We start from the raw sequence: 26423 nt of genomic DNA on the forward strand, positions 1-26423 counted from the left end.
GCAACAATATTACTCATAGTGATAAGTGTGATAGGGATATAACTTATGAATAAGCAACAATATTACTCATAGTGATAAGTATGATAGGGATTTAACTTATAAGCAACAATATTACTCATAGTGATAAGTGTGATAGGGATACAACTTATGAATAAGCAACAATATTACTCATAGTGATAAGTATGATAGGGAAATAACTTATGAATAAGCAACAATATTACTCACAGTGATAAGTATGATAGGGATATAACTTATGAATAAGCAACAATATTACTCACAGTGATAAGTATGATAGGGATATAACTTATGAATAAGCAACAATATTACTCATAGTGATAAGCCATTTTAATGCATTTTTTACGTTTCTTACATGTTTCAAAAACTTCAAGTACTATTTAACCACACAATATGTCCAATACCCGTATCAAATAAAAATTACTTTTCAACTACAAGTTTTAGTTTATTTTGTAACCTATTGCTTTAAAGTTGTAGCACAACATGCCAACAAATGAACATACTGCATACGTAAGATAGTCAATATAAATACATGAAAACTAATAAACTGATGTATAAAGCAGCTTATTCTGAAACTCCCCAGCTCTATACCAGACAGGGCTCCCCTCCTTCCTGAATCTGATTCAACCCCTGTACAAAACCACATACACATATTCCTGTAGAATAGGGCTGGTCATTCCTGCTCCTGCAGAGGTCAGGTGATGCCCTAATTTAACACTCACGATACAGAGAATCAGGTACTGCAGTAGCACCTCACCATTAGAGCCAGCTATGTTCACAGGTGTGCTAAATTAGGGCAACACCTAAGCTCTGCAGGAGCAGGAATGACCAGCCCTGGTCTAGAAGTGCTGTGGTCATGTTGGAGGCGTTGTGGTGGACAGAGAGGGGAAATGGGAGTAATTCCCTGGATGATTACCACTGCGGGCAATTGGTCATTTAACATGTTGCATTCCTGAAAACGGGAGAAAGGGGGCAGGACTGAAAAAAGAGACGGTTGAAGTTGCCTTTGTTCTGCCAGACCTACATCTTCCAGTCAGCATGGGATCTCAGAGCAGACCATGGCCAAGGCCAAGCACATCCTGCTATCAGAAAGCTATAGCTCACTAAATTGCCTTGTGTGGTTATGTGTATTTCCATTAATTTTGTACAAATGAAATTGCAAATAGAAAGTTGACAAAATGAAACTGAATAAGGGGCGTTTCCATTAATGGATGTCATGCGAATAATGATCAGCCTGTGAAATTAGGACGCATGTCTTGTAATTCAATATGGAGCAAGCTTATGTTACAAAAAGCAGATTGCTTATGTCCGCAGCAGAAGTGTGTCCTGTTCTTACTCGTTATGCTCTTTATTAAACATGTTGATGAGGAAAGTTATGTGATGTGAAATGAGGTGGGCCTGCCAGTATGCATTGATGATAATGTACAGAATGAATTCCTTGCAAATATTTAGCCGAATATAAAACATCCTGAAACACTGTATTTACTCAGTTCGGAAGGCAACTGTTATATGAATTTTGAAAAAATTATTTTGGCAAACCCACAAATTATCAGTAATGTAAATTCAGTTGTCATTTTTAATATAGCACTCTGCATAGAATTACCATATATAGCTTGTATATTAATTTGCAAATTCTTCTTCCACTTTTCTGAGATGAATTCTGAAAAAACCCTGAATTATGTGCTTCCATTAATGGGCTTTTTATTTCACATCATCAAAATGCACACAATCTAGGTCAAAGGCAGACTTCAGCTACATACATATGCACATTTAGAGGAACACAGCAACAGTATGTGTCATTACATAAGTATCAGTTTGTATGTGTGCAGTCATTGTGGAGCTGCTTGTGTATCAGTCTGTGTGCAAGCCTGCACTCCTTTAATGGTGCTTTGTGTGTGTGTGTGTGTGTGTGCGTGCGCGTGTGCGCGCTCATGCACGTGCATATATTTTGCAGGAAGCCTTTGCCTGCTTCCTGAGTATCAGGATGAGAGGATCAGCAAATATCTGCAGGCTGGGTCAGGGAAGTTCACTCAGAAGCTCTTTATTTGGAACAATGCTGCAACGATTATCTGAATAGCCATTGTTTATTACGTAGTTTTCATATCGCTATGATCTGGGCTACTGGGATTTCTTGGTTTGGTGTGGCAAGCACTATTCTTAAGAACTGGGTTAAACAGCGATTAATATTACAGGCCTACAGAGGAGACAAAATGATGACAATTATATTAGAATGGCAACAAATACAGACCCATTTTACATCACGGTTCCCCAAACAGTTCTGTGAAAAAGGATTAAAGCAGCACTATAACAATATCCAGCACAAGGCAGCAAGAACAATGTTGGAATCTCAACTAGTAACACCAGTGGTGGCCAATCTTACCCGCAAAGGGCCGGTGTGTGTGCAGGTATTTGGGATAACCTGTAGGTCAGCTGTTCAAACCCAAGTGTGAGGACTCTTCAGCCAATCAGTCCTCTAATTAGTAATCTAATTAGGGAGTTGCAGCGAAAACCTGCATACAGACCGGCCCTTTGCGGATAAGATTAGCCACCTCTGCGTAACACACACAGTCACACAGAAGGCATGCGAAGAAAAATATATGCTGCTAAAACACTCTGACACTCAGGTGCACACATACTTGTCATGCTTGTTGTCTTTTATTCCTTCGATTGTGTAAACAACAATTGCGGAGAGTGAGGTTTAAAGACCTACACACCATTCCACTCCAGTTATCTACAAACTGCAAGTGGTCCATTACCCAACTTGTCTGCACATAGATAGACTTTGGGATTAAAGTCACATCAAAAATGACAGCCAACAGCTAACAGCTAACAGCTAACTGCAGCTTCACAGGCTGTGGTCGTCACACCTTCCTTGGTGCCTGTCACATGATCTGACTCGCTCTGCACTGCATGACATTGGGTTGGGTGCATAGCTATAGCAGCTTTACCCAAATAAAAATGACAGTTTTACTGATTGATACATCCTGGCATTTACTGAATTGTTTAAGACCCATCCTGGGACTTGATCTGGCAATCTAGAGGTTACATATACATAACTATCTCTGCCATCCAGCGATCTTCAGAAAGTGACTCTACAAGAAACTGTAGCTCACAGTTCACTCACAGCAGGCCTTGAAGAGCAGCTGCAGTGAGATACTTCCCCCTTTTCTGTCTGCTGCTCCCTGGACAGGTTCCCACTGGAGCATGTGATTCCCTGGCAAGCTGTACAGCTGCTCAGACACTGTCTAATAGTAAAAAAATCTAGTGAGAAGAGCCAGTTAAGGCATCCGAGTCACTTAAATAGCATCTTAATAACATCACAGACAAAGTTTAAAACCGTAAGCAAGTTCTTAACACCTATTTTTCCCAAAACAAAAAGTATGTCTTACATCTTCGTAAAGCACAAAACTTTGGGGAAAAAAATGGATTCTTAAATAAACGCCTAGAAGCCCACTCATGCTGTCATGCTACGATGACTATAATATACAGAACAATATTACAGTGGGGGAAAAACTGCATATAATGTGCAAATACCAAATTCTAGGCATCTTATTTTTCTACGCTATAATCAACCGTTAAAACATAAAATCATGGGAGAAATGTGATGAAATTAACAGGCCGTTTCCCCCCAAATTGTCACGTATTTTGTAAAACGGCAGCTCACAGCTGGTTATCACAAGCAATTTATAACTCGTTCAAGTTACTTTATTCTAGTATTTTTATAAGCCGTTTTCTAAACCGCCGCGTGTACACTTTCATACACCATTAAATGTAAATATGACCAGTATTACCCTCGTTCGGTAATTCCTTACCTACGGTAACAAACTGAAAGCGTCAAAGTGCAGCAGAAGAACAATTAAGCGGCTTGGAAAGGGCATCCCGGGACTGAGCGCCCATTTAGCTAAATTTACTTTCAAGCTAACCAGCTAAAAAGTAGAATGACATAAAAGGGACGGGTGAGTTCGCACAGCAAACCGACTAGAAAGTTCTCAACTACACAAATGTTATCTGCTTGATGAACTCTGGGAAGACATGGGAAGCTACGAGACACGTAAAACCATGTAAGAAATAACTGGCTAACTGAACTTAACCCACCTCCGCGGCACCGTATCCCTTCTCGCCTTGACAGTAATCCAGTATGGACGATCTTCAGCCGTTTTATATCCCTTCGCCGCCGCAGAAGTTTTCGCTAACGGCAGATGATGCGGAGAATCCTCCCCAGTATGTTAATATGCGGCGTGGCTGCCGCCTTCAGCCGTGACTCTGGTCCCGGAGTCCCGGCGACTCGGAGACTCGCCCCCCGCGTTCGCACGCAGGATGCGGCCATTGAGCGTGATCGGACTCCGCAGCTGGAGGAGGAAGTCCTGAGATTTAACGGGAGAAACAGGGACTTCGCCTTCGCCGGGCAAGATTTCATAAACTTTACAAGGGGAAAGGGTGCAGTGACTTAAAAATGTTTACAATATATTCATATTCCAGTTAAGGTATTACTGGTAACTGATTGTTTTATTTGACAGTTAAAAAGATTTATAATCGGCGACATAGACACCTCTGTGAGTCACGCTTAATGTCGTGTTGTTACCCCCGCTGAGGTTGGGTATAACCGGTAACGGTATATCGACCAGCTACACATTCATTCGTTTGCATGTCTTGAAATGTCATTTGCATAGTTTAGTACAGGTTCATGTAAATTTAAAAGCTTTCTTGAGATTATAAAAATCATGTAATAAGTGAGCTGCCATGTCCAAGTTTACTGTATTGCCTGAAATAGTTACCCAGCAAACAAGTCTTTTTGGGGTCACTGTGAGCTGAAAATTGGGCCCTGTTTGGGTTGTGAAATGGAGAATACATGTGGGCCCCATACTGTGGGCCCCTAATGCAGCCCTTGGGATACAGCCTGCACTTTGGGCACAATGTGGGCTGCACACTGATGGCCCCATGGTTGTCCCCCTGAATCCCACTACATGAGCAATTAACTAACTTAACTAGATAATCCTTTTTGTGCCAAAAAGTGCATAGGGTATCGACGATTTACCTCCATCTGGTCCGATCTTCAGCGCCGTTCAACTGGGCCACAGAAACTTAATTATTCACATTCCAGCATGCCTTGAGTCACAGTCACTTGTAAAGAAACATCTATATTTGTGAATTTATGTACGAATAGTAAGTGTCGTCACATTGTGCTGTAAGTGCTGAATGTAATGTTTTTACCGTGGTGTGCGTGTGATTGCGTAGCGGTTACCCTGAGTGTAATAATTATGTGAATTGTTGGCTTTAGCTGTCTGTTGCTGCTAGTCTCTGGGAGTTTGCTGATGATGTGAACTGCTTGCTCTTTTAAAGAGCATGTCTGTTTCTGGTAAAACATGGCCCAAAAGCCACCATTGGTGACACTGCTGTCAGGAGAGGGATACTAGGTCAGCACAGAAATCGATGACCTAATCCAAAGGCTCCAATCAGCCAGGCTTCCAAGACGGCACCGGGACGGAGCAGCAGCAAACCTCACCCTGGGAGCCTAGTAGTGACCTGATGGATCTAACCTGCTTCCCCAACCGAAGCAGAGACGCTCTGAAGCTCCTCTTTATGGCGGGGAAAAAGCCCCAGGAGCTGTACCTCATTGAAGTCCACCTGGCAGCTTGGTACAATTGGTAGGGATTGGATGGTCCACCTGGCACTGTCTTCGAAGGCTCTGTCTGCTCAGCCTGACTGCCAGTGAGCAGTGGGACTACACTGGTCTAATAGCAGCACTAGAGGCGGGACAGTGAGACCCTGGGGGTGTTTGTGAAGGATCTATGGATGGGGAGGGGGGCGGGGCTACCTGCACTTCCCCAGTGCTATGCAAGAAGACACGGACTAGTTAGCCCCATCAGGGTGGGAAACAACAGGGTTCAGCTCGTCTCTGTCATCAGCGTGTGCATACTAGTGAAGAGGAGGAGGCGGCTTACCAGCACACTGGCGGGATGGACCACAGAGGCTGGTGGCAGTGATGCTGTGGGGAAATGCTTTCGTGGCACAGTTTGGACCCTTAATTCCAATCGATCATGGCCTGAACACCACAGCCTACCTGAGTACTGCTGCTGACCATATGCATCCCTTCATGGCCACAGTTTACCCATCTTCTGATGGTGGATTGTCATGCTGGACGTAGCCATGTCACAAAGCGAAAGTCATCTGAAACTAGTTTCATGTACATGACAATGAGTTCACTGTTCTTCGGTGGTCTGCCCCATCTGGGATGTGGTAGAATGGGAGATTGACAGCATGGATGTGCAGTGCTGCTGTCAACAAGTATTCTAAAATTCATTATATGATTGAATTGCAAAAAGAAAGCAGACATTTGATTGTGGAAAATAATATTCAATGATAAAAAAATTAATAAAGCACTACCATGATTGTCTGCCTCGCATGTTCTTGCATGGGCCTGTGATGCTGCAATGACTGCATTACATGATGGACAGGAGTCACACAACATCACTTACATTGATTGAAATGAGTGAATAATTCCACGACAACTGTGTAGTAATGATAACAGAGAGTTTACGTCCCAGCTCACCCACAGAGAGATCTGCAATCTACAAAGCCCCATTTGGAAATATTTCAGATTTCGGTCAGTAGATGGCAAAGTTGTGGAACTTTTTTTTATGGTTCTAGCATCAATAATGTAATTAGCCTACTCTTCCATTATTAATAGGTCTTCATTGTAAATTAGCCCTCAGGGTGAAATTTCTTTGTCACATGTCTTAGAATTGTTCACAGGAGGGTAGACTGGAGAAGCTGATTGGATGGAGTCTACTCTCTCCCAGTCCTGTGAATGAGCATGAACATCCCCTGTTGCTGATTGCATACCCTACCTTTAAACAAAAACAGTTCAAAAGTGTATTCTACTAAATGAGTAAATATTGAGTAATGAATATGCTACAGACAGAAGCTTCAAACACTGCATGTCCCCAATGGTTTGATTATTTCCCATTTTATATCAAGAAAAAAAAGTGATTGTTGCTCCTTTATCACAGCACAGCTAACTCATTCTATATACTGTAATCTAGTTATTTTATTCATTTTCTGATGTATAGGTATGTAGATCTTATAAAGGACATGCTTATGTTGAAATATAACTGCTTGTATATAGGTATATTTGTCTCTTGTTGTATTGGTTGCCCCGTTTATGTAAATAATGCATAAAAAAAGATATTCAAACCATTCAATGTGTTTTTATTTAGAAGTAATAATCTAACATAATTTTTTGGCTAATTTTGACAGCACTAATGTGCAGCTGACAAATCTGCAGAAACTGCGTGATTTTGTCATGTTGGCATGGACCAGAATCTCAAAGAAATGTTTCCAGCATCTTGTGGAATCTATGCCACGAAGAATTGAGGCTGTTTTGAGCGCAAGGTGATCCCTCACACAATATTAGTATGTATACTGTCCCTAACAAAGGGCTCAGGGAGTGTGGATTAGTGGCTGGCTCTATGCAGATATGACGTTCCTTCAGGTGGATAAGCCCACAAGTTAATTCACCAAACTAGGGCTGTAGAATACACCCTATGAAATTGCTGGCTAGTCAGATATTTTGGTCAGGCTAAGTGGTTCCTAGCTATCTAAATTTTAAGAATGGAACATAAACTGCTTTTCTGACCTATTACCTAAATCATTGATAAAATAACCAAATAAATAAATAATCTAGCATTATCTAAATGAGTTCTTTTTTGAACATCATCCACATTTACTATATAGTAAATTCTCTTTCTTGATGATAAAATGTTGTGCTACCTTAGTCACCTTATCTCAAGATTCTGCCACAACTATAGATGTCAGGAATTTTGTTTTTATGCATCAGATTGTTGCAGATGAATTTTTGAACATATTGAAAAGTATGTTATATGTAGCCACAGTGAGTACTTCCTTCAAGCGCACAGTGAGTACTTCAAAGGATTTTATGTACAGTTTTTGGAAAATATTCCAGTATATGAGTGTATTCCTGTAAATAAAATGCTCAGTAGTAGTGCTTCTGTGATTTGGTCTTATTGTACTACTGTAGACTTCAAAGACTTAGACAGCAAAAAACAAAAAGTTTTCCCTTTTAAAATAATTAATTTAATTTCCATTAATTGCACTTTGGTTTCTGTAAGTAACAACCTCTAAGACCAGGTTATAGCATTTTTGTTTTAGGTAAATGCTTTTTGGTTAAAACTTAAGTTTAATTCCTAATGAAAGCCCTAGTATCTCAACAGACTTTGGCAGCTGAAGCTGAACACACCACCACTTTGACAAAACTGCTTGATTCTCCAAGGCACTGTCTGCTTATTGGCTCTTGACACCATCCTTGATGAGGTTCAGCTCATAGCCCAGGGTCTCATAGCGGTAGGCCATGCGGATCTGTGCCACATTTGTCTTCCGGATGTCATTGCCCTCTGGGCCATCTTTCTGGTAGCAATCTCCCAGGAAATGGAGCTTCTCCTGGAGATCAGTGGGTGGGGACAGAGGTGAAAAAGGGAAGAGTTTCAGAACGTGGAAAGTTTGAGGTTTCAATCACATCCCACATCTCTATCATTGCTCTCTTTCTGAATCTGGATTCTGTCTTTGTGCTACAATATTTCAAGCACGTGGCAGTGTTGCTTGTCCGGGCCTTAGTACCTCGTGAGATAGCCCACTCTGCAGAACACTGTTCTTGGAGATCTCACACATGTCGCAGGTACTCAGTTTGAACACCTGAGCTGCGATGGCATACTCTTCCATCAGGGGTTCCTAAATATGTGAAAGAAAAAGGCAAACAGTATAAATCATAGAGACAGACACACATACTGTATAAGTAAATGCATCAGTCCTCACCTTAGTGTAGTGGAACTGCATAGGGTCATCAGTCGATAAGGACACTATTAGCCCCTTCTTGTGAAATTCCAGGAGGGGGTTCTTGGCATATTCCAGGAACAAGCTATTGTTGCTGAGTGGAGACATGGCGATGGGGATTTGGCTCAAGAAGTACAGGTACTGTAGCACAGGGCTCTGGAGAGAAAGTGGATGGGTGGGCAGCTTAAGCTTACGACTCCTGAAGTCCATTAACTCCTTGATAAGATCAGGCATACACTGAAGTGTGTTTTCTCTATGCTACAATTTGTTGAGGAGTGTTCAGACAAAGTGTATCAGGTGTGTTAGAGTTTTCAGACCTTCTTGAGGTTCAGTCCATGGGAGATGTTGTCAGCTGTCATAAAGGCAGCTAGCAAATGTGTTACTGCCCCTGCTTCTCCACAATGAGGCCTGAACAGGAAGGTGTTCATTCCTCTTTGCCTAGTAGACAAACAGAGGCCAGCTTTGGACAACAAGTTAAGGCTGAGACTGTGAAAATACAGTCCCCACTGCATTAAATAAACACAACTTTATACTCATAGTATTCACATGTTACAATTTTCAAGAATTATAATAAAATAAAAATGTTTATATTAAGCTACTCATTTTCTGTTCTAACAGGGTTAAGCATTTTGGTGCCAAAAAAATCTTGTTCTGTGTGGTAATACTGTTAATAGCTGCTGTTATGATACTCACTTGCGTAGCTGGTTGAGCATCATGATGTTGGCATACATGTAGTAGATGTAATAAGTGTATGATGGGTTCTTGGGAATATCCCACTTCTCCGGTTTCGGGCTATTGGTGGAGAACATGTGGCCACTATGCTTGGACTCATCGTCCACACTGTCGAACCCTGTCACCTGGGGAAAGACAAGAGGAGCCCTGCTTTTAACCTGACCACTAGTGGAATTTTTTGTACTCTTTTGTTTTGTTCATCCTCTGTGAGTCTCCTATTTTCATTTTCTGCGTTCACTCACATGTTTGAGGAAGATGCTGAGCTCAGGATGGCTCTGTGGGTCGATGGTGGCTTGGAACACGGGGAGGAAGATATTCTCCAGCATCTTCCCGAAGTGGGGCACAAAGTTTCTTGCCCTGAAGATGTCACTGGGGGTTTCCATGGAGGGGGGGGGGGGGGGGGGAAATAACAGTCATTGGGCCAAATTATAGTGATAATAGCATAATGTATATTGAGATCAGAAGTGGAATGTAATTAAGAGGTTAGAATGGAGGGTGACCATGTTTCACCTTTCTAGGGATATTTGTCTAAATTCAAAGTACACACAAATTTAAAAGTCACTTCCCCTAGAACAGGGGTGTCCAATCTTATGCGGGTTTTCGCTGCAACTCCCTAATTAGATTACTAAGTAGAGTACTGATTGGCTGAAGAGTCCTCACACCTGGGTTTGAACAGCTGACCTACAGGTTATCCCAAAAACCTGCATACACACCGGCCCTTTGTGGATAAGATTGGCCACCGGTGCCCTAGAATATTTCGGATGGAAGTCTTAACAGAAGCCCCCCCCCAAAAAAATACAGATAACATATTGTTATTGACATGAACCTTACCGGTTCGTTAACGACTCACAGATGCAGAGACAAAAACAGATTCATACACACCCACAGAGAAACCTACTAAATTCTAGGGACTTGGATCATCCACTTCAAGTTGGGGGAGTAGACACGATGCTTATTGAACCAATAGGAAAGCTTGTTCCACTCATTTGCGTTGCAGCCATAGATGGAGAGGCGGGGCTCCGCATACTGATATTTGGCATCTTCAAGGTCACTTGCTACTTCCTATTTGACACAAAGGTTAGAGCTGAAAGTTGGCAATTTCCAGCACTGCAGCGTTTAGCTAAACTTATCTGGATATGTTCCAATTACACAGATACCTTTATGATGGTGGCAAAATACTCTCCATTGATGTGGTTCTCTGACTTCAGGTAAAGGTCCCGCAGCTCACTGGCCCCCACTGGGTTGTACTTGGCATTGAATTTATCGAAGCGCTGGAAGGTTTGTCTGCCCTTAGAGAGAGAGCAAGCAAGAGCTTTTTAACACACAATCCTTGACAAATCAAGAGTAACTATCCGGAACATAAATTGTAACAGATTTATATAAAGTAGTTTCTTTCTAAGGTTTTTTTCTCAATTGCTTTGCCGCATTTCTCAAATAACAATTAACTATTTGCAAATCAGTGTGTATAGCCTCCACACCATGTAGTCAGTTATTTGTAATAACCATCCATTGCTTAAGTCTTGTGGATCAAAATGGAATATGTAGATTCCCACTGAAATAATTTTACACCCCAAACTATGCATACACTAGTGACCAACATTGTGGAAATACCTAGCATTTTTTGCATTACACTTTAAAGATTACTGCACAAATACTGGCAGTAATGTTGATCAACAATCAAAGAATGCTACAAGTATCATACATCGGACAATTACATAACTGTAACAGTTCGATAAAGTTCTGCAATCTCTAAAAATTGGAAATGTTTCCACAATTTTTGCCACTAGTGTGTGTGTGTGTGTGTGTCTGTGTGTGTGTGTGTACCACCACATGTAAAATGTGCAGAATATTGAAGAAAATATTCAATAAATTGCAGTGATATGGTATTGTATTTTTGGCTGCCACAGTACATGAGTAAGTTGCAATTTTGTTGCTTTTGTGTTACGATTTTTCTGTGTTATACAACGCTGTGTGACTTTCTTGTTCGCTATTGTATTGTGTGTCTTGAGACCATTTTTTAATCCAATACACTTTTTGCATGTGAGTGCATTCTCTTGTCAGTGAACTTCGCATGCTATAATGTAGATCCTTGCAATGTGGAAACTCATGTCTTTCACATGAATAAAATCACTCTGCTAAATTAAAATGATCAGTCAGTGACAGTGTGACAGTGGAAAATGACTCATTCAGAATTGTGGCGTTCAGGAGCGTACCTACACTGACTTTCACATTACCCATGCATGACTAAAATGACGCTGAATGTAATTTTCATTTTAATAGCACTGATCAATTCTTTGATTAAACTAGAAAGGGGGGGGGCTGCCAGAATGACAGCATTGAATTCCCCAGACAGCCCCATCACCTGCTCTGCCCATCTAATCCGTACTACATGCACACTCACCAACCTGCACAATTTCTAGAATTATTGTATGGATCACCTGGAAGTGTGAACACTAAGTACAATATCTGGAAGTACTGGATGGATGACCCGCTTAAATGTGAATGGCAATAAATATATTCATACTTAGTGACATGTAACTCTAAAATTACACCTACTAATTTATTGCTCATTCCACTTACATGATCATTTGCACAATATTTCCCCATCTAGTAGGTGATTACCTGTTTTTCTTTGTGCATGTCTCTATGTCCATGTGTTAGTTTCATGTATATTCATATTTTTTCTGTGTAAGTGTTTATATTCTATTTATTTCCCATATGCACCACTAGACCAGCATTTTTCATGACATAATGGTAAGAGGTGTAACAGATACACCAATGGTATAGACAGACAGGCCACGGACGATTGTTTTTTTCCATGGGCATAATGTATTAAATTTAACGTTTCCCCCAATTAATCAAGATCATGTAATACCTAAATGTGCATTCAATTTACTTATTTGTGCTCTCAATTTACTTCAAGTTCACAAATTTTCAGTTTAATTAAATGTAACATTTTGGTTATTTGTGTTCTTATCACCTTTAAAATGTGCTTGCAAATTCTGAAAAAGATCCATAAAATACTTTATACGTTATATTTTACTGTGTTCACAAAACCTAGACACTTCCTTCAGCTGATGTTTTCTTACTTTACTGACACACAGTGCTGCTGCTTCATTTTTGCGGCAATACGTCTGAACAAGGATAATAGAGAACATAAAAATAACGCTAATTATATAGCAATAACAAAAGTAACTCCATAGCGTATTGTAGAGTATTGTATTGTGCTGTGAGCGGACTAACCGCTGAAGCCGTGGAGCGTTTTCACGAGCGTCACAAAGTAGTGCATGCGTTCGTTATCACGAAACATTCAATTTAAGCAGAAGATTTAATACAGCAGGCTCTGTGGAAGTCCGTTCTGATGTCGTGAACCCGGAGATTGCCTGTAATGCTTTTTGATGATGTGTTAGCATTAATACAATATATTAATCGCTTTGCATAAAGATTTCTAAATAAATGTAATGGAAATAAAGTAAATAAATGTAATGGAAATTTGCCCTGATGGCCGATGTGAAACTTACAGCGTGCACATCCAGCGAGTCCACAGTGAGGTCATAGGGGTGTAGCTTGAGGGATGCAAACAGGTCCTTCATGGTCATCTCTTTGCCCTTGATGCTGTACACTACACGGTCAGCGTCCACGCGGTATGACCTCTTGATGAAGCGCAGGAGATGCTTCTGGTTCATGCAGGCGGCGGCATGGATGTGGGTGTCCACCTTTATCGAATGAACATCATTGTCTTTAGCATAATCGCTAGGGAAACCACCCTGACAGTCTCTACTGTCATACCCTTCAGGAAGTTACTTTTTAGATTTCCCCCCACAGAAGCACTTGCTGTAAATAAATCTGGGAGTAGGTGGCAGCAAATGTACACAGTCCAAAGGAGCCCTTCCTGAGTATGTGAGAGTTCTCTGAAACAATCTACTACCAACAACAGTATTGTAAGCACCCTAGAGAGGTGAGAGATTTTTCATCAGCATGTGTAATACATGGAATCCATTACCACTGTTGTGTTCTAAAATAGTTACATGGGTAGAGGATAGTAACTTTTTACATGAAAGTAGATTTATATGCCTGAGAAAAGCATCAAAAGTGAGCTGCAACAAACTGCAATAACAGGAAAGCAATTACAGAATAGGACTGACGGAAGATGAATCCCACACCTTCCTGCAGTTGTAGAAGTCCCTGTGTGGGTTGTTCTTCAGCTCCCTCATCTCCTCCATCTCATTGAGCATCTCATGTACATTGAATTTGGACATGAGGAACTTCAAGCGCCGATGAGAATAGGTCTTCCTGTAGTCCAGTGCGAAGTGTGAGAGATGGGGTTGGCGGACGCATTAAGCAAACTCATTAACAGACCACATAATCTGACAGTCATCCCACAAGTCACCATCCTGCAGTGGTCCCAATCATGTGCTTTTCATGTGGGTACTGGGAGGAGGACCCAAGCTGACAGGGAACATTCCCAGAACTTTAGCCAACATTATGTGAAGGTTCTCTCGGGGTTGGCGAGAATGTTATTTCTATGATTTACATTACAAAGGTTCTATCAGTGTCAGCATGATAATCTTATTACTTAACATCCTTTTAATACAATTGATGTTGAAAATTATTGTTTTATAATAAGATACAATTTTATTACAGTGCTATATACACTCACCTAAAGGATTATTAGGAACACCATACAAATATGGTGTTTGACCCCCTTTCGCCTTCAGAACTGCCTTAATTCTACGTGGCATTGATTCAACAAGGTGCTGAAAGCATTCTTTAGAAATGTTGGCCCATATTGATAGGATAGCATCTTGCAGTTGATGGAGATTTGTGGGATGCACATCCAGGGCACGAAGCTCCCGTTCCACCACATCCCAAAGATGCTCTATTGGGTTGAGATCTGGTGACTGTTGGGGCCATTGTAGTACAGTGAACTCATTGTCATGTTCAAGAAACCAATTTGAAATGATTCGAGCTTTGTGACATGGTGCATTATCCTGCTGGAAGTAGCCATCAGAGGATGGGTACAAGGTGGTCATAAAGGGATGGACATGGTCAGAAACAATGCTCAGGTAGGCCGTGGCATTTAAACGATGCCCAATTGGCACTAAGGGGCCTAAAGTGTGCCAAGAAAACATTACATCACCACCAACAGCCTGCACAGTGGTAACAAGGCATGATGGATCCATGTTCTCATTCTGTTTACGCCAAATTCTGACTCTACCATTTGAATGTCTCAACAGAAATTGAGACTCATCAGACCAGGCAACATTTTTCCAGTCTTCAACTGTCCAATTTTGGTGAGCTCGTGCAAATTGTAGCCTCTTTTTCCTATTTGTAGTGGAGATGAGTGGTACCCGGTGGGGTCTTCTGCTGTTGTAGCCCATCCACCTCAAGGTTGTGCGTGTTGTGGCTTCACAAATGCTTTGCTGCATACCTCGGTTGTAACGAGTGGTTATTTCAGTCAAAGTTGCTCTTCTATCAGCTTGAATCAGTCGGACCATTCTCCTCTGACCTCTAGCATCAACAAGGCATTTTCGCCCACAGGACTGCCGCATACTGGATGTTTTTCCCTTTGCACACCATTCTTTGTAAACCCTAGAAATGGTTGTGCGTGAAAATCCCAGTAACTGAGCAGATTGTGAAATACTCAGACCGGCCCGTCTGGCACCAACAACCATGCCATGCTCAAAATTGCTTAAATCACCTTTCTTTCCAATTCTGACATTCAGTTTGGAGTTCAGGAGATTGTCTTGACCAGGACCACACCCCTAAATGCATTGAAGCATCTGCCATGTGATTGGTTGATTAGATAATTGCATTATTGAGAAATTGAACAGGTGTTCCTAATAATCCTTTAGGTGAGTGTATATGTACCTGGACTATACCATCCATCCTCCATGACCTTTGACATATTAAGTGGCAGCATTATCTACTGCTTTACCAAGCCCTTCACTGGCTGTCATATTACAACCCTGTTTCCAGAAAGGTTAGGACACTGTGCAAAATGTAAGTAAAAACAGAATGCAATGATTTGCAAATCATATAAACTCATATTTAAATGAAAATAAAACAAAGACAACATATCAAAAAGTTTTGTTGTTTTATGACAAATATATCCTCAATTTGATGTTAGCAATCAAAATGTGTAACTCTTTTTGGAAATCATGGACGTTGTGTCCTCCAGGTTAAAGTGGAGAGAGACCATTCAGCTTCAGCAGTTCAAAAACCAGCATCCGTGACGGTATGGGGATGCATTAGTGCCCATGGCTTGGGTAGTTTGCAGATCTCGGAAGGCACCATGAATGGTGAACGACATATACAGGTTTTGGAGCAACAGGTCTTCTTTTTCAGAGAAGGCCTTATGTATTTCAGCAAGACAATGCCAAACCGCATTCTACACGTATTACAACAGCAAATATCAAAGGAGACCCTGAACTGTTGAGCAGTTGAAATCCTATATCAGGAAAGAATGGTACAACATTTGACTTTCAAACCTCCAGCAGCTGGTCTCCTCAGTTCCCAAACCTTTACAGAGTGTTGTTAAAGGAAGGGGTGATGCAACACAGTGGTAAACATGCCCGTCATAGCTTCATTGAAACGTGTTTCTGGCATTCAAATTGTGCATATATTTGTCATAATAAAATTTCTGTTTCAACATTTGATATGTTGCCTTTGTTCTGTATTCGAAAAAATGTGGGTTTATATGATTTGTAAATCATTGCATTCTGTTTTAATTCACATTTTTTGGAAACAGAGTTGTATTAGTCTTAGCTGCAGTAGTAGTCGTAGTGGTGGGTTGTTGTTCTGGGTACACTGGACACTTTGAACGTTTCCATACCTCAATCCCAAGTTTGGTAAACATTCCTAGAAAGTGATTTGTAACGTACACCCTGACAAAACTTAAGCATTTCTGAACCTGGTGCAGGACAACAGTCAGTGTCTCCTTAAATCTGTACTCGTACTCCGAGAGTGAGAAGAGGCCAACTTACGTGGGGCCTTGCGCTATCAATGCGATGAGGAAGTTCATGTCGTCAATGAAGGTGGCATAGTCTGGTGTGGGTAGGTCAATGGGCTGGTGGCTGTCAGCATCCTCTGTGGTTTTGTAGATGTGGACCACACCATCATGCATGCGTGCCACATAGCCCAGATTCTGTGGCAGGGTTTTTGTGCAGAAGGGGTCTTCCCCGGGCTTGGGTGGTGGCGTGAAATCTGATGCACAAGCACACACACAGACATGCATACTGCTGTTAGATATCATACATGAAGCACTATGTCACTAGAAGTCAAATATACCTCGTATTAAGGATAGGAATTAAGGATAGGAATTAAGGATAGGAATTAAGGATAGGATTAAGGATAGGAATAAGTCAAAGTCTCCTTAGCTTTACCTTTGCTGCTATGAATACACTCAGCCATGCTTTGCCTGACTATTCCTCCAGGTTTGTGAATGTATTACAACTCAAATGACTGTGTCTCAGCAAACTGTAAGTTCACATATTTGCCACTTACCAAGCAGTCATTTTTATCTCTAGATCAGTGTTTCGCAACCCAGTCTTCAAGCACCCCAGACAGTCCACATTTTTGCTCCCTTCTAACCAATCAAGAACACTGAATGCCTGCTATGGTTGTGTTGGGAGCTGGGAGACAGCAAAAATGTGCACTGTGTGGGGGGGTCCTCGAGAACCGGGTTGAGATTCAATAATTATGTTAAAGGTATGAATATGGAAGTTTTTTAATATGTTAATATGTATTTATAAATATTTTCTAAATATAGAAGGGTTTCTGTGTCCTCCGAAAGTTTTTTTTTCCACAGTTAACAGCAGATTACAAAGGTTTGTTTGTGAACATAGGCCTCTAACTGTTACTATAGTGCCAATTGTAACTTTTGTCACTTTTCCCACCAGATTATAAATCTGCACATACATATACTGTAGATATGCACACATATAGATAGACAGACGCTCCTCTACTCATGGATGAGTTACGTTCCGAATGGCCGTTCGTAACTTGAAATGTTCGTAAGTCGTTATTCAACGTAATTTTAAGGGTATACGCAAGGTCAAAGAACTAGGATGCTGGGAGTACGCACGCTACGCTGCTGGGAGTACGCACGCTACGCTGCTGCGCGGCAGGAGTAGCGACCAGAAGTCGTTCTAGACGGAACTGGCGTGCAGAAAAAAAAACTGATGTTGCAGACAGGAAACGGGAGCCTAAGGAACACAATTCGGACTTGCAGTCCTCTTCGTTCGTCATTTGATAGTTCGTAAGTAGAGGAGGGTCTGTATATATTTTGTGTGTGTGTGTGTGTGTGTGTGTGTATGTGTGTGTTACATATGCATGTGGAGTCTAGTCTATAGTGGTGTTTGTTTGCTTGTTTTTTTTCCTGCTATTATTGGTTTACATTTATTGGCACCAGCCCAAAGGATATATGAGAGCAAGAATGTCATGCCAAATGTTGTCTTTAACACACCTGGCACCACCAGGTCCTCAGTCTTCCAGATTTCTCCCTCAATCTTACGCAAGAATTCAGAAGCAGTTATGGGGAAACGCTGGTAGGCCTGGCGCATGTACTTCTCCCTGATGCAAAGGGCACGATACAGGCCCCTGCAGGACATTGCGAAATCGTCCATGGTCACCTGGGGGAACAGAAGGATGCAGGATGTGCTGAGGCGGGTAGGAGCAGCAGACAATACAGAATGTTTCGATAATCCCTGTTAAATATGGCCAGTACAAGATAGATTGACAGATAAAGAAAGAAAGAAAGAAAAAGAAAGAAAGACAGAAAATCCATGCAGTTCTACAAAACACCGGCCTGTCATACCCCAGCAGCATAGTCTCCAATGACTGCCACTCTCTGGAACTCAGGCACCTCTAGGTAGGTAGGCATGCCTGCTTCAGCTAACGGAGTGACTGGCACACTGCTCACAAAGGCCTGCTGTTTCTTACTGGAGGGGGACAAGGAGAAAAATGAGAGATTGTTTGGTGTGGTACGGTGCTCTGGACTTCATTCATCGACCTAAACAAGCAAAGAGTATCTTGATTTTTTTTTTCTCAAAAGATGGTCGAACTTACTGGTTTGAGGAGAGACTTTGGTACTGTAATACGTTTGAGTGAGGTATTTAATCTGAAATGCTCCACTACCAAGGAGGAGAGAATGTCAGCTCAGCATTTAAATATCACGTCATTGTATTCCCAAGACCTGAGATAGCCCAGGTTTTGCGGGACCGTGCCATTGGAATGTTTGGTACTAAAAGCCTCCTCTAAAATAGCTTTAGAATTCTTGCCTTTTCTATAACTGGCTTCACAATCGGAGACCATGTGAGTGTGCGAACAGTGGAACAGAATCCCGCAGACCACTATCAACAACTTGATGAACCTGATGTGTTGTGTTGCCACTGGCAAAGGGTGGTCACACCAGATACAAATGTGGGAATTCTCTTCCATGGCCCACCTTGTTTTCTTGGTATCTGTGACCAAAAGAGCCTAATGGATTCATTTCATCAATCAGATTTCCATTTCTTAATTTCTTTTCAACAAAATCACTTAAATGGTTGACTTTATGAAAGAACTGGGGTCTCTTCATGTTGATGGGCCATTTCATGTCATGCCTGACCTTGGAGTTGTAGATAAACGCATCTGCATTTTCATCTAAGTGGGGAAACAGAGGAATTTCCTTTGTTCTGTGCTTATCTGTTTGTCTCTTTCCTTAACTAGATTGTTGGTCGACAGATTTGACTTCTTGGGTCACTTTTTGGGCAGTATGTAGTATAAAGGTGGACCATGTTTAATGTTGTTTATTGCTCTGTATTATATTTTAGTATCTCATGTTGTAGTGTTGGACAATGTTTACTGAATAAGATCCCTTTCTTGTCTTGTATTGTGAACTTATTTGCTATTACATGTAAATCTCTTTGGAGATGAGCGTTTTCAAAATAAAGGAATATGTCTTCACTAAACAAAAGATCACATTGAAATATTAGTGACCGTCTCCACATGAGTCCACAACAGTGCCTCACCGCCTCTCCTCCTTTGTCTCATCCTGCAGGTGCTGGGCCATTTCCTGGTGGATGATGGGACAGTCTTCAGACACGTCGAAGAGAGAGACCTCTTCTCGGACGTCCTCATCTTTGGTCTCGGATGCAAACACCCGCTCCGCAAAGGCACGCATGCTGGTATCGGATTCTGGCACACATTCATAACTGTATTGTATTATATATCTTCACCCAAAATCAGAGTATATCTACAGGTCTGTATGCAATTAATGCAACATATGACACAATATTACAATTACTAAGAATAATACAGTTCTGTACTCCAAGGAAAATCAGCATACATGGCGGGGAAAGAGGGCTGCAGAGAAACTTTACCTGCTTAAATAAACCAATCATTTATTATATTATATGTACAGTTCCTTCAAAAGCACAGACAGCCAAAGGAAATTAAATTTTGAATTGTTTATGTTGGTGTATAACTATGATTTTATGTCCATGAAAGTATGTGAGCCTTAAAATTGAAACACTTCTCCTAAAGTCCCCCCAATATTAACAGTATCCATATACCCATGTTGACTGATACCCAACGATGTTTGGTTAATCAATACGACATCAAATTAATTAACTAATACATGGAATGGCTGAGGTGTCCCTGAGGAGAGGTTTGGGAACTGAAGCGGTGTTCATCTGGCCATCCAACTAGGTATCAGTAACTTTTTGCAGAACAGAAGAAATTAATTTCTTATTGGCCATTTTACATATATTATAAATGTCAAAGTGTGTTATTTTCTGAGCAAATATACACTTACTGCTCAGATAAGTAGCTTTAAACATTTTCTTTGACTGCCCTTCACTTCATCAGTGATGTATTTCATAGTAACTTGAACACCCCCTGAGCAAGAAAGGGCCAAACCCAAAATTGCTAAATATTAAGCTCCTAATTGTCTTAACAACTGATCATTGGTCAGATAATTAGCAATAACTAAAAATTACTCTCCCTAGACCTGTGCCACCATTTCGTTTGTCACTGATCGCTGCTGCAGTGAACTGCTGCGGAAAAAGCTGGAAACGGGGACATTCACTTACACAGGCTTGTTGTACACAAATCATGAAAAGAGTAAAATCTGTGATATAAAATTCAAACTAGCATGTCTATGTGTTCAAAATTTACCAAAATATCTTCTAGCTGTTTGCTGTTGAGACCGTTAAGCACAATGAATGAATGAATGAATGAATGAATGAATGAATGAAATGTTATGCAATTTTGGGTTTAACCCATTTCTTGTCAGGAGTGCATATTAATAAAATTGGCCATCTATAATGCACACAAATCCACCCTTCCTTGCAAGCTAATGACTATTTTACCCTCTGTGAGTGCATAGGAAATTCATTGCAAGGTGGCTGAGCACCATTTCCACTGCGATGAACAGCCTAGAGGTCTCTGGCTAACAAACAACAGCCTACAGCCCCGGGGGCCTGTTTTACGAAACTAGTTGAACAAAGTGAGGTTTAGAAGAGTTTCAGCTTAACAAAACCATACAAATGCAATCTGAGATAAACAATATCATGAAACTGTCTATCAGCAATCAGGCTATCAAGCCAGGTTTTCTTACTGAAACCAAGATTACTTCGCAAGCGCATGCACAATAATGCATACCATGTGCAACGATCAGCCAATCGCATAAGCAGGGATCACAGCAGGGCTTTGCATTTCAATGCAGCAGGACAGAGAATTATTATGGTAGAATACAAAGAATTCAAAACAGTGTAAATGCAAGCATACAGTGTGATCGTCGTTAATAAAACGACAATAATTGGTTTAATCTTCTTTGTGGTTTTTGTAATTATTCATGGTCTTTTTATTCATATTCATAATCTGTTTTATAATTCAGTATTAAATTAACTTGTCAACCTTCAAAGCCCATTAATGTTCCTTAATTCATCACACACATGTTTGTGGGGACTGTCCATTCATTTCTATGGGCAAAACCATAGACAACTATGACTATGACAACCTTAACCATAAGTAACCAAAGAAAGTATAAGACTTTTGTTTTTTTATTGCAATCACAGATTTTTATACAACTGAGTGTCCCCTTGTGGGAACTGAAAAAATGGTCCCCACAACATCAAAATAACAGGTTTTTATCACATTGTGGGGAGATTTGGACCCCACAGCGTAATATATGCATAACCCCCCCCCCCCCACACACACACAGCGTGGGTATGTGGCCAGAGAAGATGACGAAGGTGTTGACATTTAGGACAGTGGCATCTATATATTATATTCATTTATAGTTAACCACTCAAAGTGATTAATAAATGGACTAATAACTATAAAACCTAATGAGACAGACATGTCCAGTAAGTGTTGTTCATGCAATAGACTAAGGGGGACAATGCACACCACTTGATTTTCAGATTATGTATTTCTATACTATCTTTATTAATTAGTTCATGTTTGCATAAGTATTCAATCCCTACATATTAATATTTTGTTGGGGAACCCTTTTTCTGCAATAACAGCCTTAATTCTTTTGGGGGCAAGTATATACCAGTTTTGCATGTCGAGCAAGAGTGATTCTTCGTCATTCTTCTTGACAGAATTTATAGAAATCATCTAAATTGGTGGGACGGCACCTCTGGACACCAGTTTAAATAGTGCCACAGATTCTCAATGGGGTTAAGATCGGGGCTTTGACTCGGTCGTTCCAGAACATTCACCTTTCTGTTTTTGAGCCATTTCAGTGTCACCTTATGCTTAGGGTCATCGTCATGTTGAAAGGTGAATCTTCTCCCAAGCCGTAGGTTCATAGCAGACTGGAACAAGTTCTCCTGCAATATTGTGTGGTTTTTGTGTCCATCCATTGTCCCATCAAGTCTGACAAGACTCCCTGTGGTGAGTAATTCACCTTCAACAGTGCTTAATGGGACATTTAAATTCTTCAGAATCTTTTGCAGCCATTTCTTTCCTCATGCATTTCAATGACTGTTTCTCACATCAGCAGAATGCTCCTTTGTATTCATTTGTGCAGTGATTGACCAACAAAGACAATGGCCCTTCCAAAGGTACTTTTTGTATCCAGAGAGAGACATCAGAACTAAGTAGTACCCAATAATGTTTAATTATGGTCAAATGACTGTCACCTTTGTGTCGTTTGTGATGAATTTGTCATTTGTGTAAACCTGAAGCTTCCAAAGCACAGGGGTTTGTATACTTATGCAAACAGCATTTATCACATTTTTATTTTGTTCTTCTTAATGTTAGTAGACAACTGACTTATTTTGGTGTTTGAAAAAAAACACTGGCGCAAAACACATCTCAACATAAATGTTGTTTGGGAAAATTGTGTATATTTTATATATAAAACATATATTTTATTTATATTTTTAGACAATCATCATGACTTTCACTGGGGAAGAATACTTTTGCAAGTCACTGTAAAAAGGACCCAGAAAGACTGCTTGTCAATGAACTTTTTAACTCAGAATAGCTCTTTTAGAACTATCATATGGGTTTCAGTTTATTACTACTTGAAACTGTTTACATGAAGCTACTGGTTATTTCAAACACGATATATACAGCCGCAGAAAAAAAAATGAGACCACTCTATATTTTTAAACACATCTGCATTTTTAAATCCTGGCTTAATCCTGGTTCTGCTGGCAGAGGCTACACTGAGCAGCAGGATGCTTGCAGGTTCAAAATTTCTAAGACAGCAGTACACATGTGCAAGGTGCAGCAGGAGGCACTGGGAACGACCAGAAACCAGCCAGGTAAAGAGCAGAAGCGACTTTCTAACACTGGAGATGACCAGTAACCTATCCGACAGTTTTTCATGAATCGTAGGATGGCATCAAGTGACCTTCAAAAGGAATGGGAAACATTAAGTGCAGGTGTGATGTGCACTGCTGGCAGTTCGTATCAGGCTCCTAGAAGCCGGACTGAAGTCTCATAAAACAAGGAAGCAGCCCTTCATTAATGAGAAACAGAGAACCAGGCTGCAGTTTGCAAAAAAAAAATACCATTCACAAACGCACACCCATAAATTAAGAAATTAACGAAACAAAAAAAATTGTCGTATGGTCTCAATTTTTTCAGCGGCTGTATTTTTGTAAACGAATATTTTTGTTATAAGACAAAAAAATTGCTATATTTTTATTCGATTAAAGCAAGCATCTCAAGACTTTCTGTGAGCATTGCATATCTCAAAAGCAGACCAGAAAACTGCTCTCGTTGCAAAAGCAGCTATAAAGAAACGTAATGTGATATTTCTTGAACCAAGTGAGGTATGGCTGCATGACACATTAGAAGCATTTCTGATTCAAATGTGTTACATTGCATATTCATGAAATGTGGCAAACCTCCCCTCACAAATAATTGTTGATGATTTAACAAGCACAAGCATTTTGCGACAATCCAGCAAGCAAATTTGAGTTTTGTTTTGGTTAGTAAAAAGACAGCAAAGTAGCTCTTTAGCAGCAGAACAAATGTAATCTATTGATCCACAGGGCAGAACTTTATATATTGACTCACACTTTCCACTGACCATTCAGAATTCAGCAGACAGCTACAATATTGGTCACAAAGACACATCAGTCTCAAACAGAATGTCCAAACTAGACGACCACATTTTGTTTTGCAAGACAAACTCCACAGCACCCATACCAAAGAGAGACTTTGCCTTTTATTCATTTATCTATTTGTCTTTGTTTGATTTTTCTGCACAACTGCACTGGTTGTAAACATGAATAAGTAGGTAAAGTCTTCGAGTCACATTCCAGGTGTCCCATCTCTACTTACTCGTTGGTGCTTCTGTTTTCTCTAAAGTCCAAGAAGAACACAATCAGAAAAAGAGCAAAGGAAGGGAGAATATGATTTATGCCCTTGATCTTCCTCAGAGACTCCTGTACCGATCACTTCATGATCCAACATCTGAACTGGTCCCAGTCCAAATTCTGTCAGGCGGTTGATATATATTGCCATCTCCACACATTAGCACATTAACTAGTAGTCTACTGCTGATTTTTAAGTCATTATTTTGTATTTCTTGCTACAGTATTAGTATTGTTCAGTGTTATTGTATTGCTTTCTATACTAGATTTTAAAAAAGGAAATGCCCATCATCCTAGGGTAAGTGGATAGATGGAAGCAAAATTAAAATACAAAATACCAGAGAAAGGTTAAGAGAACAGGGAAACAGAAAAGCTGAAGAGGATATACAAGCCCATGATTGGGAAACTCCATGATGCCGGGAGAATGGATACTTATCTATTAACAGTGAAGAAATTAGATAATCCAGATATCAATAAAGAGATTAAACATTAACCGTCTTGACTATATAGTTACAGAATTACACCTTCATCAGGAGTTTGTTCACAGCCAATTAGAATGGCAATAGTTCAGTAAGAGAAGAACGTGAGAGAACCTTCCACCCATATTGCGTAAAACACAATGGGCACTAACCCCAATATCACATGTAGTAGCCAATCACTGCAAAATGGTTAGCTGTGATGGCAGTAATATTACAACTGTAGCCTCTTACGAACATTGGCATGTAATATCTGGAGTAATGCCATATATCATGCAGGCAGACACCAGAATAGGAACTTTCTCATTGAACATTCTTTTTTTTTGCCAATGATCAATATTAAAGCAAAGCAGTAGGTTATCAGCTTTCTGCTGGTATGAACCAGACTGGTTTTGGGGAAAGGGCATTTTCTTTTCCCACAACTTTATCTTCACTATGCAAACCGCAGCTCAATTTCAAGTGGAGACATATATCCCAGAAGGCCTGGATCCCAGACACTTGATCTCAGAGAATTTGCTGATGTTTGTGGGCTTCAGGCTCCACCACTTAACACTATCCATCTAAATTACACCATAAAAGACACATTTCATAGTCCTAAAAAAATTTCACATCCAAAATAAGATCGTTTTCCTATACCTTGAGAACACAATTCCTTCAGAATCTAACCAAAATAGCAACTTCCCCTTTCTCTCTGTTCTATAAGCACAGCGTTCCACAGGTATCAGTCTTAGTAATGTTAGCTTTGACGTAGCACTGAAAGAACAGCAGATGTAAACATGAGTCATCTAACACTCACGGCTCAAAGGCAATGGCTGCCCAATCCTAATAGAAAATCTGCGTGTGTCTATATATATATATATATCTTCACAGAAATCCTTTGTGGCATTGGAGTAAAGCAAACAGCTGACAAACAAATCCAGTTGATCCACAAAAGTGTTCAGAAGATCACCTTCTGTAGGATCATGGTTTGTATTCTTCTTTGTTCCATTGATATTGAATATAAGATCAGGTATCATACCTCCACCACTACTTTTGTGTGTGTTTTTTATGTTATTTGAAAAATCATAAACACTGAAATATTATGTGGAAACTTTAATAGTTCATATCTGCTTGCATTTCTATTTGCATAGGAAACACCCATTACTACACAGAAGGGGGCCAGCAAAGGTTCTTCCATGAAACTCACGTTTTATGCAAATGAAATGCACTAATCTATCAGACAGCATAAGAACTTGAACTGCGGCTTACTCCAAGTCATTCTTAAAACTGGACAATGTTCAAATGGCACTGGGACCCCACAACAGCAGAATCGCCTGTCATTCTTCTGTCTCAGACACTCACCTGACATTTTGACTCGGGGCATGTTCTACCGAGGAGTGCAGATGGGACGCTTTCTCCGTGACAGGCTGAACTGGTACGACGGACAACATGGAAGTGTGTGCTGGTGCAGCTCACTGCTGTTTAAACCGACTTTACACACACACACACACACGCGTAATCAGAGCCTGGCACCCGTGACTGACAAGTG

The 26423-nt window shown here is 40.6% G+C and overlaps 2 protein-coding genes across 7 annotated transcripts in view; both read right to left on the reverse strand.

Annotated features, from left to right (window-relative positions):
- The window catches only part of dennd2c (DENN/MADD domain containing 2C), a 30232-nt gene extending 25435 nt beyond the window's left edge, over window positions 1-4797 (reverse strand). The window contains exons 1-2 of one of the 5 annotated variants that reach the window (XM_023831333.2): window positions 4111-4796; window positions 3140-3260 (exon numbers count right to left, since the gene is read on the reverse strand). The gene's annotated coding sequence lies outside the window, so the exon portion shown is untranslated. Of the gene's footprint in view, window positions 1-3128; window positions 3261-3827; window positions 4085-4110 lie in introns of those variants that run through there. The other 4 variants (XM_072702209.1, XM_023831334.2, XM_072702210.1 and 1 more) reach the window with 4 other exon arrangements.
- Window positions 4798-8086: 3289 nt separating this feature from the next.
- Window positions 8087-26396, reverse strand: ampd1 (adenosine monophosphate deaminase 1 (isoform M)). 2 transcript variants are annotated; one of them, XM_023831335.2, is made up of 16 exons: window positions 26237-26390; window positions 24388-24408; window positions 19608-19773; window positions 18413-18536; window positions 18062-18227; window positions 16581-16800; window positions 13758-13887; window positions 13116-13310; window positions 10752-10883; window positions 10493-10656; window positions 9837-9963; window positions 9556-9719; window positions 9180-9300; window positions 8845-9018; window positions 8650-8760; window positions 8087-8472 (listed from the first exon to the last, which is right to left on the reverse strand). In XM_023831335.2, the coding sequence occupies exons 1-16, from the start codon at window positions 26256-26258 to the stop codon at window positions 8317-8319; spliced, it is 2193 nt and encodes a 730-aa protein (XP_023687103.1). In that variant the 5' UTR covers window positions 26259-26390; the 3' UTR covers window positions 8087-8316. The 2 variants fall into 2 exon arrangements, with proteins under 2 accessions (XP_023687103.1, XP_023687104.1); XM_023831336.2 differs by lacking the exon at window positions 24388-24408 and having other exon boundaries at window positions 26237-26396.
- Between the last annotated feature and the right edge of the window lie 27 nt (window positions 26397-26423).

Source organism: Paramormyrops kingsleyae, chromosome 18, assembly GCF_048594095.1.
Source record: "Paramormyrops kingsleyae isolate MSU_618 chromosome 18, PKINGS_0.4, whole genome shotgun sequence".
Taxonomy (NCBI): Eukaryota; Metazoa; Chordata; class Actinopteri; order Osteoglossiformes; family Mormyridae; genus Paramormyrops; species Paramormyrops kingsleyae.

Bases quoted from the DNA above. Each gene is read 5' to 3' on its own strand.
- ampd1 (XM_023831335.2), bottom strand. From the start codon at position 26,258: ATGCCCCGAGTCAAAATGTCAG. The intron at 24,409-26,236 runs GTGAGTGTCTGA...CTTGGACTTTAG, and splicing joins GCCCCGAGTCAAAATGTCAG to AGAAAACAGAAGCACCAACG. The intron at 8,473-8,649 runs GTACTAAGGCCC...ACTGATCTCCAG, and splicing joins AGAGTGGGCTATCTCACGAG to GAGAAGCTCCATTTCCTGGG.